Genomic DNA, 14,756 nt, shown 5'->3' on the forward strand with positions numbered 1-14,756 from the left:
TTTGTATATGGAAGTCATTTGGTAAATATAATAGACTTTATTTTTGTACATGAAAAATACAATGGTTTTTATTTATTGATAATAATATTTGTATAATAGATAACGATGTTAAATATAATAGACAACGCATGTTAACTATAATAGACAACGCTGTTAACTATAATAGACAACGCTTTCACTACAACAATTGAGTAAAATAGCGACGAAATATTAGCGACGAATTTATGTTTTGTCGCTAATTGTAAGTATTTACGGCGAAAACATTATTTCGTCGCTAAACTAAAATTTTAGCGACGAAATATAAAATTTCGTCGCTAAACATTAGCAACGAAATGAAAAAAACGTTGCTAATATTTTCCGACAACGTTTTTTGCGGCGAAACATTGAATTTTCGTCGCTAACTTCTTTTACCAGTTTTGTTAGCTGCGAAAATATTAATTCGTCGCTAACCCATCGAGCTTTTATTCCGCTGTTTTGCAATTGTTTGCGGCAAAAAAAAAATATCGTCGCTAATCTAATTATTTGCGGCGAAAACACATTTTTCGTCGCTAAGCATCGTCTAAACACCCCGCGCACCCCCTTCTCCCTTTCTCCAGCGTGCCCTAATCTCCCCCGATCCACCTTCTACCTTTCTCCGCTGCGCCCTAATCTCCCCCCGATCCACCTTCTCCCTTTCTCCGCTGCGCCCTAATCTCCTCCTTTCTCCTTTTCTCCTCGTCGCTGCGCCCTAATCTCCTCCTTTCTCCCAATCGCGAGTTTCTTCTCCCAATCACGAGTTTCTTCTCCCAATCGCGCCGAAGCCAACATCTCTTTCTCCTCATCACGATCTTCCCTCTTCTTCCTCCTTCTTCGCGTGTCTGCTCGCCGGCTACAGCGAGAGGTTGGAGAGCTCGCGATCTTCCCTCTTCTTCCTCCACTCTTCTTCGCGTGTCTGCTCGCCGGCTACAGCGAGAGGTTGGAGAGCTGCCTAGGAGCTTTCCACATCGCCAACCATCTTTACAAGGGAAGTAGAAGGAGAAGGGAGTGGAACCGGTGGCTAAACTAGGGCTGTGATCAGATTTGGATTACTACTGTTCACTGGTTGAATTCGGTAAGAATTTATTAAATGGATCTGTTATCTCTATTAGATTGTTCATGTTCTATTTTTAGATTATAGTTGTTATGCATTGATCATGTTCTATTTGAGACCTTTGTTCTGTAATTATGAACATGTCTACCATAGCTTTAACATCCTAGGTTATCCTAGGTTTAACATATGCGTTTCCACATATCAGTAGATGAAAAAATGGATTTATTTTAGGCTAACGAACACTGATTGGAAACTTCTTGATGTAGAAAAGTTGGCTGAAGTTTTTGTAGTGCTGTTTATTAAAATTAAATCAAATTTTCTTGAAATAGTTTGCTCACTGTACAAAGGTGGAACTTGATCACCTCTTGCCAATAGTCTTTATAAAATCCATGGGAACATTTAATTAAAATTTAGTTCTTAGATAAAAAATATCAATTTTGATATCCTTATGTTGGAAAGAATATATTTTGTAGAACAATGAACAGAAGAGAATAGAAGAAGAAAACTTTAGTGGAAAATTGAGTTGCTATAGCAGATTATAGTTGTTGGATTGATATTTGTTTAGGATATAGTTTTCTTATTCTTTTTTCCTTAACTTTCCGTAGATTTTCTTATTCTCTTATTATGATTTTTTTGAGCTATTTTAGGGTATGAAAATTTTCATGTATTTCACCAGGTTGTTTAAATATGGACAAAAATTGGATAATGATCGAGAATCGGATTAGCCATGAATATATAAATGGGTTACATGAGTTCTTAAAGATGGCGGAGAATTATATGATAAGTTTGAATTTATCAAAAATTCGTTGTCCATGTCGGCGGTGTGGCAATTTGTTTAAATATGAATTGGATTATGTTCGAGGACATCTTTATAGGTGGGGATTTGACAAATTATATAAAGTCTGGAATTTTCATGGAGAAGCTGCTACATCATCTGGTAATATAAGTATTGATAATGAAACTGCAAACGATTGTGATTTTGAAGACGATGATTTTGAAGACATGTTTACTGATTTAAGAAATGCACAAAATATCAACATCAGCGCACCTCAATTCTTTTGTTTCTACAGGCCGACCGTTACGTAGGGAGACACGTGGTACACATTCTGATCGGCTGCGACGCCAGATCGAGGAGCGGGGTAGATTACCCATTACTTTCCGTAAGAGCGATGGCCATCCGATTGGCCCCAATGCAGCTGCATTTATGACTGAGTTGGGTGTTTCAATAAAGAAGTTTGCTCCGTTACAAATTAAGAGTTGGAAGCATATCCCCGCTGATAGGAAGAATATGATATATGATCGATTATCAGTAAGTACTAATAATTTATAATTACATTTTTATTATTAATCACATGCCAAATTTATATTATTTATTTTTTCAGGCTGCTTTTGATATTAGTTTTGAGGAGGGTCCATCGTCTGTTAGAAAGGAGACGGACAGATTAATGAGCGCAAGATATAGAGATAATCGAAGTAAAATGCATACCCATTATAAAAAGCTATTGCACCTTCCTCCTATCGAGCGGCGGCAACATATGCCAACTGAGTTTTGTGAGATAGAAGCTGATTGGCACTATATGTGTGATTTGTTTGAGTCAGAGGCATTTCAGGTAACTTATTCTAATGTACCTGTTTTGTTGTCTTTGCATTATATTATTCATATGAATTTTTGTATGATAGGCACGATCTGCAAAAAATGTTGAAAATCGGGCAAAACTTCCATTTAATCATCGGGGAGGCTCTAAATCATTTATTCAATACAGTTATGACGGTGTAAGTATAAATTGTATAACTATCGTATATATAATGTATGAATTACAATATTAACACATTAATTTTTTCAGATCGATCAGTCACAGCGAAAAGATCGGATTACCGTCTTTAATGAAACTCATTACAGCACGTCAAAAGGGTGGGTTGGGGAGAGGGCCGCAACTGCATACGTAAGTTATTTATAATTTACTAAATTTGTTATTAATAATGTAGAATGAATTTTATATATATTTTAACATATTTGTTATTCTTAGGATGATATGGTCAGACTGCGTGATGAATATGTTCAGACACAAGAATCTTCAGGAAATGACATCGATGCAGTACAAATTGCGGATACAGTTTGTGATCGAGTCCTCGGTACACGCTCGGGCTATATTAGAGGACTTGGCAGTGGGCCAAAGCCAGTTAGGTCCACTTCTTCAGATGCCACCTCCTCATCTAGAACCACTAATACAGCACTGCGTGAAAGACTCGAAGGCACTGAAGCAGAGTTAGCGACCACCCGACTTCAATTAGCAACCACTCAGGATCAGTTAGCAAGCACCCAAGATCAGTTGCAAGCAATGAGATCCAGACAAGATATATTTGAACAAATTCTTAATCGGTTGGCACCTGGAGCGCTACAATCTTTAATCCATGATTCTTCTTCAGCTCCACCTCCCCCTGCACCTTAGGTTGTGACGGTAAGTTAAATCTTAACCATCATCTGAGTTTCCTACTATATATATATATATATAGAGAGAGAATTATATAAGTTTGTTTCCATGTTCTAACACATATTCTATTTGTAGTAGTAGTTATCTAATGGAACTCATGTTAATTATCATGCACCAATAGCACATACTTAGGTTGGAACTTGTAAACATTGAACCTGTGCAGATTATGTTGTGGAACTCTAAAGCCTATTATAGAAGTTTTAGTTCCATTTGTAGCAATTTTTAGTCAATTTGATGTAGGTTTGACTGTTATTAGAGTAATTTTGATTAAAATTAAAATAATTTTAACCAACATTATTCTATTTGTAGCATTGACCTTTTGGTAGTGCTTGTTGAGATCTACTTTCATATTTGGATAGTCACTTGAGCCAAAAACAAGTATATGAAGAATTTGCATGAGGATTTATGGAATAAATATAAGAAATCTATTCCTAATCAAGAGATTTTCTTGGTTCCGACAAAATACATTTATCCAAAGAAAAGATTTGCTATATCATATTATATTCTTAATAAATATGTGATTCTCAATGCATGAAATGAGATTTCTTAGACACGTAAAAATGTCAAGGGCAAATGCTTAAAGTAGTCTCACTTGTGTTGCATCATATTAGTATAATTGTGATGTATTATTGCATGAAATCCATGAATAATCTAAATTGTATATGAACTAAACTATTGGTCCTTTGATTAAAGTGCTGAATGTCTTTGTACAGACTACGTATGCTAAACTTGGATGCACACAAGGGTGGTTCTTTGCTTCTCTGGTTCATCCTTCTTCAAGGTAATTTCAAGAATATTTGATACCTCCAGCAGTAATTTTAAGTTCAGTTTAATACCAGAAAAGTTTAATAATCATGTGCCATCTATTATGATACTATTTACCAAATTGACAAGAAAATAATTACTTGGTTTATTAAGTGAAAGCTCCTTTAAAGAGGTTTCACTAATTTCTACATGGTATCGAATCCATAGGTTTTCTCAAAGAGCTATTTCCCTAAGGGTGAGGTCCTTTAAAGAGGTTTCACTAATTTCTACTTGCATGCATGTTTTTGCTAATCTAGAGAGGTATTTTTAGAATGAAATGTCCTTTTTGATATGTAATTACCGTGTGATAACTCTTTTTGTAGTTTGAGAGTTTATTAAAGTTTGAGAGTTTATTAAAGGAGAACATCAATGGAACAGTTTGTTTTGGTTGAACAACCCATCAAAATTCATAAAGTCTCATTATAGACATGAGCCATCAATCTCTAAATTAGTTATAGAAAATGAATCCTCAATGGCCAACAAATTAATTATATTGAAAAATATAATTAATTTTTCTCAAAAATTGTATCCACAAAATGAATCATGATGAAAGTAATATATACATCTTCACTGTTCTATCTCTTTCCAACCAAATGCTAATTAGCTTTATTTTTTTGTAAGCATTATTTTTCCTGTTGTTTATTCTCTTTCTACTGAAATGTCCTACCAAAAGACAGAAGGATTCATTCCTTTCTACTAAAATAGAATAATTTTGTATTAAGACTTTCTCACAATGTAAAGGGAACATGGAAATTCATTCCTCAAACTTCCATGTCGTCTAACAAAAGAAGTCTGTGTGTAAATCTTAATCTTGAAGGATCTGCATCATTAAAGATCGAATGCATCTCAACATGCTTAATTGTCTGATTGGTATTTTTGTCTGTTGGTATTTTTGTCTGATTGTTTTGAGCTAATTATTGGTTGTTCTCTTTTCAGGTATACAGCATTTTCTGGGCTCTTACCTCTTCAGTTCTGTTTCACCTACCATGACTAGGCCACCTGGGCCAAAACTGTATTTGAACTAATTACTGTATTGTAATATAATTACTGCACTTGAATTGGTTCTGCACTGAAATTTTACTAATGTATTTGAACTTTGTGTTGTGATTGTGTTTTGAGTGAACTTGTTATGTGTTTTGAGTGTATTGGATATATTGTTATGGATTGAGTGTGTTTTGAGTATATATTGTTATGGATTGAGTGTGGTTTGAGTGTGTTTTGATTGTATTTCAGCAGGATATCAGAGAAAAAATGGGCGGGTTGGGCAGAAGAAAACCGAACCTTAGCGACGAAATTAGCTAATTTTAAACAAAATCATCGCTAATTGTATAGTTAGCGACGGAATTCCCGAATTCGTCGCTAACACTCGAAATGTTATCGTTCAGAAAATCCGAGTGTTAGCGACGAAATTCCCTAATTCGTCGCTAACACTCGAAATATTATTTTCAGAAAATCCGAGTGTTAGCGACGAAATTCCCTAATTCGTCGCTAACACTCGAAATATTATTTTCAGAAAATCCGAGTGTTAGCGACGAAATTCCCAAATTCGTCGCTAATCCTTAATATTTTAGGCGACGATATTTTTAAAACTCGTTGCTAATCGTATGAACATTAGCAACGAAATTATATAATTCGTCGCTAAATATAGCGACGAAATATGTTGAATTAGGGACGATTATGATTTCGTTGCTAATGTTAGCGACGAAATATATATAATTCGTCGCTAATGTTAATTTGCGACAAGCTTATAGCGACGACTTTAGCGACGAAATTGTTTCGTCGCCAAGATATGTTAGCGACGAAATTTTTAAGTTAGCGACGAAAAAATATCGTCACTAAATACCTGAATTCTTGTAGTGTTTTTAAAAATTGCAAAAAGTATTGTCGATGTTAACAAAGACAACGCTTTTTTTACGTTGTCTTTAAGACTCCTCTTTTACAACAGGGGTTTTTACAACGCTTTTTCTGCCAAATAGACAATGCATAAAAAGCATTGTGTATTAGCTTTTTTGTAGTAGTGTTTAAACTTTGGTTGATTGATTGAATTGTGTTGTGTTCTTGAATAGATGTTGAAGAAAATAGCTCCAAGGATCAATGGATAGTTATTTCAACTAAAACCAAGGGTTAAGGTCAAAATTTTTGAATTTAAGTTTGTTTTAAACTCCTTAATTCAAAATTTAAACTTTTAGATTGTGAAAATAGATTTATACTAATGTTTGGAATTTTTAAAAAGTTCATATTATATTTTAAAAGTATTTTTAAGCTTTTAGAGTTGGATAATTCGATTTTGAAAGTGTTTGATGTATTATAATAGTAAAATATAATTTTTAAAAATTATTGTGTATAGTTGTGAAGTAAAATATAAAATTTAAGATTTTTAGAAAATTTCATTTGAATTTGCCTCCTCTGGTTAGAAATCATGACTACGCCACCGGACCTGTCCCCTCCATGATTAATCACTTCAAAGAACTGAAAACCTAGATTATCAGAAAAAAATGTTTAAAGACCTTAGGTTAAAGGGAAAATCTCTCAATTTAGGTTGACACATTAATATCGTTGAAGTACTGCAAATAAATACTCTCAACTACACTGATTACAGGCTCAATTTCCTAACCTCTCTACCTCAAGTCTTAGTTTGTTAAACTCTGCTCTAAGTTTAGTTCTGATCATTAACTCTTTCGTTCGAGCTCAATCCCTTGAATTCTTTATTCTGAGTTCTCTACCTGTCACTATTACTAATGAAGTTATTGGTCGTATGCAAACATGGTTCACGACTCCTTTATTGTTCGTCTATGATCCCTAATTTCCCGTAGATTATGGTGACAATCTATGCCACTTTTCACATCATCATTTTTTGGGATTAATGGTCATTAAGCAATAATAAATGACTTGGTGATTGACCCGTACGTCCCTAATTTACTAGAGACTACAATCCTAACCTTCGCATGTACCTTTCTGCTCATACTTATAAAGAACATTAGGTTAGATCAGAATGTGAGTCGAATTACACCTTATCTTAGTTTCTATTGTTACTGCCAATGGTGTAGCCAGGATCTTTAACTGTCCTGGGCTAAATTATATATATATAAAATAATGCATACATGTATAAAAGAAAACTCTTTTTTTTCTATACCATCAAACTATGTAAGTAGGGTTTTTATTAAATTTGAGATGTATTGGCTTTAATTGTTAGGTTGGATTGGGCTGTTATACTGGGCTGGATTGACTCCATATACTTAAACTCCAATTACTGGGTATATTAATTGCTGGGTATATTGGCTCTCATTGTGGAGCTGCACTGGGCTAGAGCCCAGTGAAGCCCAACCCTGCCTACACCCTTGGTTAGTGCAATCGACCTTTGATCAAGATTGATTAAGTTTGAATTGGCTTGAATTGAGTTTCGAGATTTAATCAATATGTCTATTGACAAAAGCTAGACATCTAGTAGAAGGAAAAATTATTAGAGATGGAGATTATTAGAGATTATTGATACAATCGATCACGAGTCATGTTGATCAAGTTGATTTGAATGTGGATGGTTAATTAGCAAAAAGTCAAGTGGATTGAGGTTGACCGGATACTTGACAATAGAGAAGTTTAAGTGGATCACGATTGATAGGATAGATATTTGACATTCGGAAGTTCAACATGGAGTTAACAAAAGAGAAATTCAAGTGGATCATAGTTACTCGGACACTTATAGTTAAAAATCTAACAGCGAGTCAGTCGTGAAGTCCAAGTAGATCAAGATTGATCGGATGCTTAGCAATGAGAGAAGTCCAAATATATTAAAGAGGACCGAATGTTTGACAATGGTGAAATCCTAACAAATCAAAGTTGACAGGATGCTAGATAGTGATAAAATTTTGACAGATTAAGATTAACTAGATACTAAGCAATGGTGAAGTCCTGATAAGTTAAAGTTGACCGGATACTAGACAAAAAAAGTCATGACATGTTAAAGTTGATCGGATGCTAAACAAATAAAGTCTTGATAGACTAATTAGGTTGAGATCAAATATTAGGTAAGGTGACAATTCAATCTTGGTAAAGCTAAAATAGAGGTATAAAGTGATTTTTAGATAGTAGCAATTGGCTAATAAACCTGTAAATCCTAAGTCCAGAGTTTGAAAGGGTTTACTGTACTCAGTCGATTGCTAGGTTGATTAGGTTGAGATCAACCGGATATTAGGTAAGGTGAGAATTCAATCTTGTTAAGGCTAAAATAGAGGTATAAAGTGATTTTTAGATAATAACAATCAATTGATAAACCTGTAAACCCTGAGTTCGGAGTTTGAGAGGGTTTATTGTACATCAGTCGATTGCTAGATTTGAATATCGATTGATGACACTATAACAACAAATAGAATGTTTGAAACTCAACTAATAAATTCAATTGATTATCATCAATCGATTGATAGAATGAAGTAATTGATTATATATTGTCACTGTTCAAGCGAACAATATATTTTCAATTTGATTGTGACATTTGCTTGCTTTATCATCAATCGGTTGATGGTAATGAACAATCGATTATTGTTCATCAAAGCTTATTTGAAAAGAGTCATACTGTAGGTGCAACGTTCAAATTCAAATAGAGTAATCGACTGATGGTGCTAGCAATCAACTATTGAATAGTTTTAGTCAAGACAACAACCCTATAAAGAAAAGTTTCATGGAAGATTTGAGAAATTCTTGAGGATTTTGGAGAAGAATATTGTTATATTTTCAAACCTTCAAAAGGCAATCCAAAGTATTCAACAATGAGCAAAGCAAAGATCTCATTTATAAAGTTATTCACTTTCATTATTTTCTATTCATACCTTTGTATTTGTGTTATATTACTTGTATAAAAATATGAACAGTAAAAAATTTATCTGCCTCTAAAAATTATAGATGTTATATATTGCTAGGACGATACACCTTAGAGTAGAAATTGAGATTTTGAATAATATAAAATTAATTTATCTCTAGTGCTTGTTCTATTTTATATTTGTTATTTGTATTTTCTACTGTATGTTAACTCTTTATAGATAAACATATATAATCGATAAGTGACGAATCATGAATCACTATTTATTTTCCTCTAACGGCCCATTGGACGCCAACATCTATCTCATTGGTGAATTTTCGATCATTGCTACTCTTTTTTCCTTCAAATTTTAGTAGTTCAAACTGTTGATTAGTTTCCATTATCCATATTCTAAATAAATTAACTTATTTAAAAATTAGCTGAGGCAAGCTTATCTGAATTGAAAGTTTAATTTCCTAAAAAATTAATAATAAACATACATCATCATAAATTTACATATATTATTCCAAAGTTGTAGCAGTTTAGTCATATTGTCAAAAAAAATTAAGTGTTTTTGAATTAAAAAACTCCAAATATGTACTAAAGGAAAGAAACTTATCGAATTTAGATTTTATTGAGAAAAAGAAATGTCTTTGCATCTAGACAAGGGACCGATAACGTAACACGTACGCTCTAATTATTTGTTCCAAATTGTTTAAAACCTGGTTTTCAACGTTTTTTCAGGTGGATCACATAAAGTCAAGATAGTGACTTATGTTTATTCATAACTTATTTTATATATATTTACATTTATATATAATCGAGAAATAGGAAAATGGGCATTTAAATATTTGAAAAGCATGGAATAATATAATTCCCACGAGGATGATATCTCCATATTTATGTTAACGCGTGAGGATTATAATATTCAAATGATATTATATAATCAATGAGGGAAATGATATAATCCTCACATATAAATTAGCGTTTAAAGAATTGAACGTGATTGAGATGAGTGTATAATTTATTTATTTAATATAAAATAAAAATAAATAATTGGATAATAGAATCATAAATAATAAATATTCATATTAAAATAAACGTGTTAATAAAAGAATTATATTAATATAATGAATATGTAATATATGTATTTATATATATATATATATATATATATACAATCTTGCTATTCTGAGCGACACCTAGTACGCGCCCCGTGAGCGCCTAGATCTCGGCCGTCCGCCCGCGATCGCGATAAACGTGAGCGCCTAGATCTCGGCGCGTCGACCGCGGCCGATCTCCGGCCCCGATTCGGCCGGAATCCGACCGGATTCCGGCCGAAATCGCCGCCAGACACTGTTGCCTTGTTTCGGCCGGAATTCCGGCCGGAATCCGGCCGGATTAGTAAATACATATATATATATAAATATAAATATATATATATATTTTAAAAGATGATATCTATTAATATTTAAATCAATACAAATGTCCGGTCTATAAATACAGAAGAAGAGGGATCATTATTCAAGCATCACCAAAATTATTGTAGATTAGTAAGATGTTTTCAATGGAGAGGAGGTTTTTACTTTTAATCTGTGAAATTTTTATAGTATTTTCTTTCGCGTTAGTTAATGGATTGTATGGTTGATTAATTGATTCATCAGGCTCGAAGGCAAGGTCGCCGTCATCACCGGCGGCGCTAGCGGCATCGGCGAGGCCGCTGTTAAGTTGTTCGTCCGCCACGGCGCTCGTGTCATCGTCGCTGACGTCCAAGACGAGAAGGGGAAGGCCCTCTGCGCCGACCTAGGTTCCGACGACGTCCCCTCCTACGTCCACTGCGACGTCCGCCTCGAGTCCGACGTGAAGCACGCCGTAGACACCGCCATCTCCCTCCACGGCAAGCTCGACATCATGTTCAACAACGCCGGCATCATCGACCCCTCCGGAAGCAGCATCCTCGGCGAGGACGACACGACCGCGGTGTTCGAGCTGGTGATGGGGGTCAACGTGCTGGGATCGCTGCTGGGAACGAAGCACGCAGGGCGGGCCATGGTGGAGGCGGGGCGAGGCGGGAGCATCATCATCACGGCGAGCTTGCTGTCGGTGGTGGGAGTGCTGGGTCATCCGGTGTACACGTGCTCGAAGCACGCGGTGGTGGGGCTAGCGCGGAGCGCGGCGGCGGAGCTGGGCAAGCACGGGGTGCGTGTGAACTGCGTATCGCCGGGGCCCGTGGCGACGCCTCTGACGGTGTCGCACTTGCAGGCGAGCGAGGAGGAGGTGGAGGCATTGGGAGAGGTGATCTCGACTCTGAAGGGCGTGATGCTGAAAGCGGAGGACATAGCGGAGGCGGCGCTGTTCTTGGCCAGCGACGAGTCGAGGTTCATGAGCGGCCACAACCTCATGGTCGACGGAGCCTCCGGCGTCACCAAAATATTCTAAATCCCTATATATATTCTTCTTCAATAAATTGTGAAATTAAATAAAAGGGAAGGATCGCTCATCAGCTCCATTGAGTGATATTGTCATAGAATTTGCATGCACAAAAAGCCTTTTGTTCTGGTTCGTAATATAGAATATTGTTCTAGGTAAATCCAAAAATATACAATCTTGATCATTAAAAAGAACGACTTTAAATCTTTTGAGTAAATTGAAGAATTAAAGATTTGTCCAGTTTTGGATTCAAAATTTGGAAAAGACATGCGAAGAAAGTATGAACTTGCAATGTCGGTGCTGAAAAAGAATACAGTGCTGAAATATCCTAACAGATTTATTATAAACATTGATGTTTCTTATATTTTAAATTGGTATTGATAAATTTTAAATCAACTACATTACTGGATAGACACGTCAATTTTTGTTACTATCTTTATATTAGAATTGGAAGGAGAAAGGTACTAATTAATTGATCACTTCTATTTTTTAATATAAGATAGGTGATATTTGGATTATATGGAGAGGAAATAGTTAACGTACACTTTTTTTCTTTACAGAATTTGTTATATATAGCTCTAACATTATCTTTCAATCATATCTTGAAATCTAAATCACTTGAATTATATAGCTAGAGAGGTTTCCTCCGTTTGATCTGGTCAAAGCCAATGGCGTCCGCCCAAAACTTGAATTTTTTAGAATAATTCAAATTAAGTGTTGGAGTTATGTAAACTTTAAAATATTTTGTACCTCTTTCCCTCCTCTTGCAATAGAGAAGACGGTTATAACGACTTTTTTAAACTGGAAATAGAGAAGAACAGAAAGAAGCCGATGGGGGGAATAAAAAGAATCGATGAAATGATCAGAAAAGAGAGAGAAGAGAAAGAAGAAGGGAAGATGTTTGTTTCCTTGTTTTGATTGAAGGCGTCATAAGAAAAAGAAAAGAATACAAGCATATGAGACAAAATGAGATCAGTAGGTTTGCATATATGTTTGTATCAGACTGACTCTAGGTATAAGGATAAATCACCTACACTTACATCTGCTGGACTTCAGGGGCTCCATGATGTTGCTACAGTGGTGGCTTCAGATCTAGAGGTTGGAGAAGCTACCAGGAGCCAAAGAAATTAAAAGGATTATTTTTTATAGGAAAACTAAGAGATAGACAAGGAAGCTGAGACGAAAGCGACTCCAAGTACACATTTCAATAAAAGGTGGAATTCACTATTCTAACAGTTCCACACGGTCGATCTCACGACCATATGTGAGGAGATAAATTGAGAAGTTGCAGTTAATCACGATGGAGTAGGACATTGCCTCAGCTTCGTCGACATTCGACGCTTGCCCACTTTAGCAACTTTACTTTGTCGCAACCAATTCAATTATGCACCAGGAGCAACTCCAAGTACACAGAAACTAAGTGAAAGGTGACTACCTAAATATAGATATGATTATTAAAAATTTATATATAATTTAAACAACAATCGACGCTCAAAAGAAGTGGATTTGCAAACAAGGACCAAGGATCGGACACTTAAGAGTATAAAAATAAAAATAATAAATATAAATTATAATCTTGAAAACTTATATATATATATATATATATATATATATATATATATATATATATATATATATATATATATAGGGTGACTTGCTTAAAAATCCCCAATGAAAAACTTTTCTTTGTGGTCAGTCCCCATTCATGAATTTGTTTGCATGCACTCCCCAATCTTCCCCAACTTTAGTTTCAACTCCCCCATTACATGATTTTACAAACTTACCCTCCACCTCCTGCTATGTTTTCCCCTTCGCTCTCCCTATCGCCTCCTGCTGCTCTCGCCTCCACCTCCTCTTCGTCTTCTTCCTTTCCTTGGAAGCGTAAAGGTTCACATCCGATGTTGGGCTCCCACCTCACGGTCGCGCCTCCTCAGCTTGTCGTTAGCTGCTCCTCCGGTTTGGGCTCGGATTCGCCCAATTACAACTCGAGGTTCACCCTTCACTGCTTAGGGCTTTAAACCATCAGGAGTTAACCATTGAGGCTTTGTCGAACCTTTTAGTTGTGAGATGTAAGGAAGATGCTACTTTTTAGGCAGGTTGGGTTTGACAATTCATTTCGATTCGCTCGAAGGATACCGTCAAGGGCTGTGTTGGACGAACGTAGGAGTCTTTGGTATCTTAAGGATCCATTTTTCTGTTGTCGTCGTCTTGTCGTTTTCGTTCATGCTTGTGTTTTTCATTCGAGTTATTTCTTCCCTCTGATGTAAGGCATGCATTGTTTGCCAGTAGGGGGCGATCTTCATCTGCCGAAAAGCACATCGAGTTAGATAGGTGGCTTTTTTCAATGATATTGTCCGCGTACAAGCAGTAGGAATAACATAATATAGATATAGAGTGTATGTTTCCACTTTTTAGCTAAAGGCTTTTAATGACATGGATCAATAAAGAAGGGGGAGTATGGAAACCCCTGCATTTAGGTAAGCAAAGCTCTTTAATCCATTACAAATGGGTCTTTCTAATAAGGCCACTACTGATAGGAATGGAGCAGGGTCTATAGAGTTCTCTTCCATGGAGTTGAATCAAGATCCTTAAATGACTCTTCATACGTGGATTGGTGATACCTCAAGGGTCAGAAAGGACATTCACAATAAGAAAGAAAAGGGAGTCTCGTCTACTGATTAACGGTTTGAAAGAGGTTTGATTTCTTCCTGTTTACCTAACCTTTGTACAAAATCTGGTCTTTGGTTTTGTAAAAAATGGAAGATGAGATGCATTCACCTGTTTTAGTATTTCACATATTTTAAAAGCTGAGATGTGCTTGACCTGTTCTCATTTGATCAAGTTATGAATTGTGAATGACTATTTTGAACAATAATTGATTCTGTACAATGGATAAGAAACTTACTGGGTTTAAACCGTTCAGGTATTTTGTTTTTTCTTGCTTAGGCTGTCATATTTAGGTATAAGGAAAGTCTAGATATTATTTGCAAAATTAAAAAGGAGAAAGAGAGTTGGTCGTGTAGGAAATAGAGGAGGGTAGAAAGATTAAAGAGGGATATAAAGTTCTGTTATTTCCTTTCTTGATTATGTAAGTTGCCGAAGATCTGTAGACAATAGGTAGGCAATATTCGATTGGTTCACAAAAGTAATAAATCTTTTACTGCCATAT

General features: G+C 35.6%; 2 protein-coding genes across 2 annotated transcripts; both read left to right on the top strand.

Annotated features, from left to right (window-relative positions):
- The first annotated feature begins 2,090 nt into the window (after window positions 1–2,090).
- Window positions 2,091–3,340, top strand: LOC141833927 (uncharacterized). Its single transcript, XM_074721421.1, has 5 exons — window positions 2,091–2,378; window positions 2,452–2,679; window positions 2,750–2,842; window positions 2,914–2,981; window positions 3,097–3,340. Exons 1-5 carry the CDS (start codon window positions 2,091–2,093, stop codon window positions 3,338–3,340), a joined length of 921 nt encoding a protein of 306 aa, XP_074577522.1.
- A 7,384-nt stretch (window positions 3,341–10,724) lies between these two features.
- On the top strand, window positions 10,725–11,596 carry LOC141833928 (momilactone A synthase-like). Its single transcript, XM_074721422.1, has 2 exons — window positions 10,725–10,735; window positions 10,822–11,596. Exons 1-2 carry the CDS (start codon window positions 10,725–10,727, stop codon window positions 11,594–11,596), a joined length of 786 nt encoding a protein of 261 aa, XP_074577523.1.
- Window positions 11,597–14,756: the final 3,160 nt, after the last annotated feature.

This window comes from Curcuma longa, chromosome 8 (assembly GCF_044706935.1).
Source record: "Curcuma longa cultivar G26 ecotype Majalengka, Jawa Barat chromosome 8, ITB_CL_G26_1.1, whole genome shotgun sequence".
NCBI lineage: Eukaryota > Viridiplantae > Streptophyta > Magnoliopsida > Zingiberales > Zingiberaceae > Curcuma > Curcuma longa.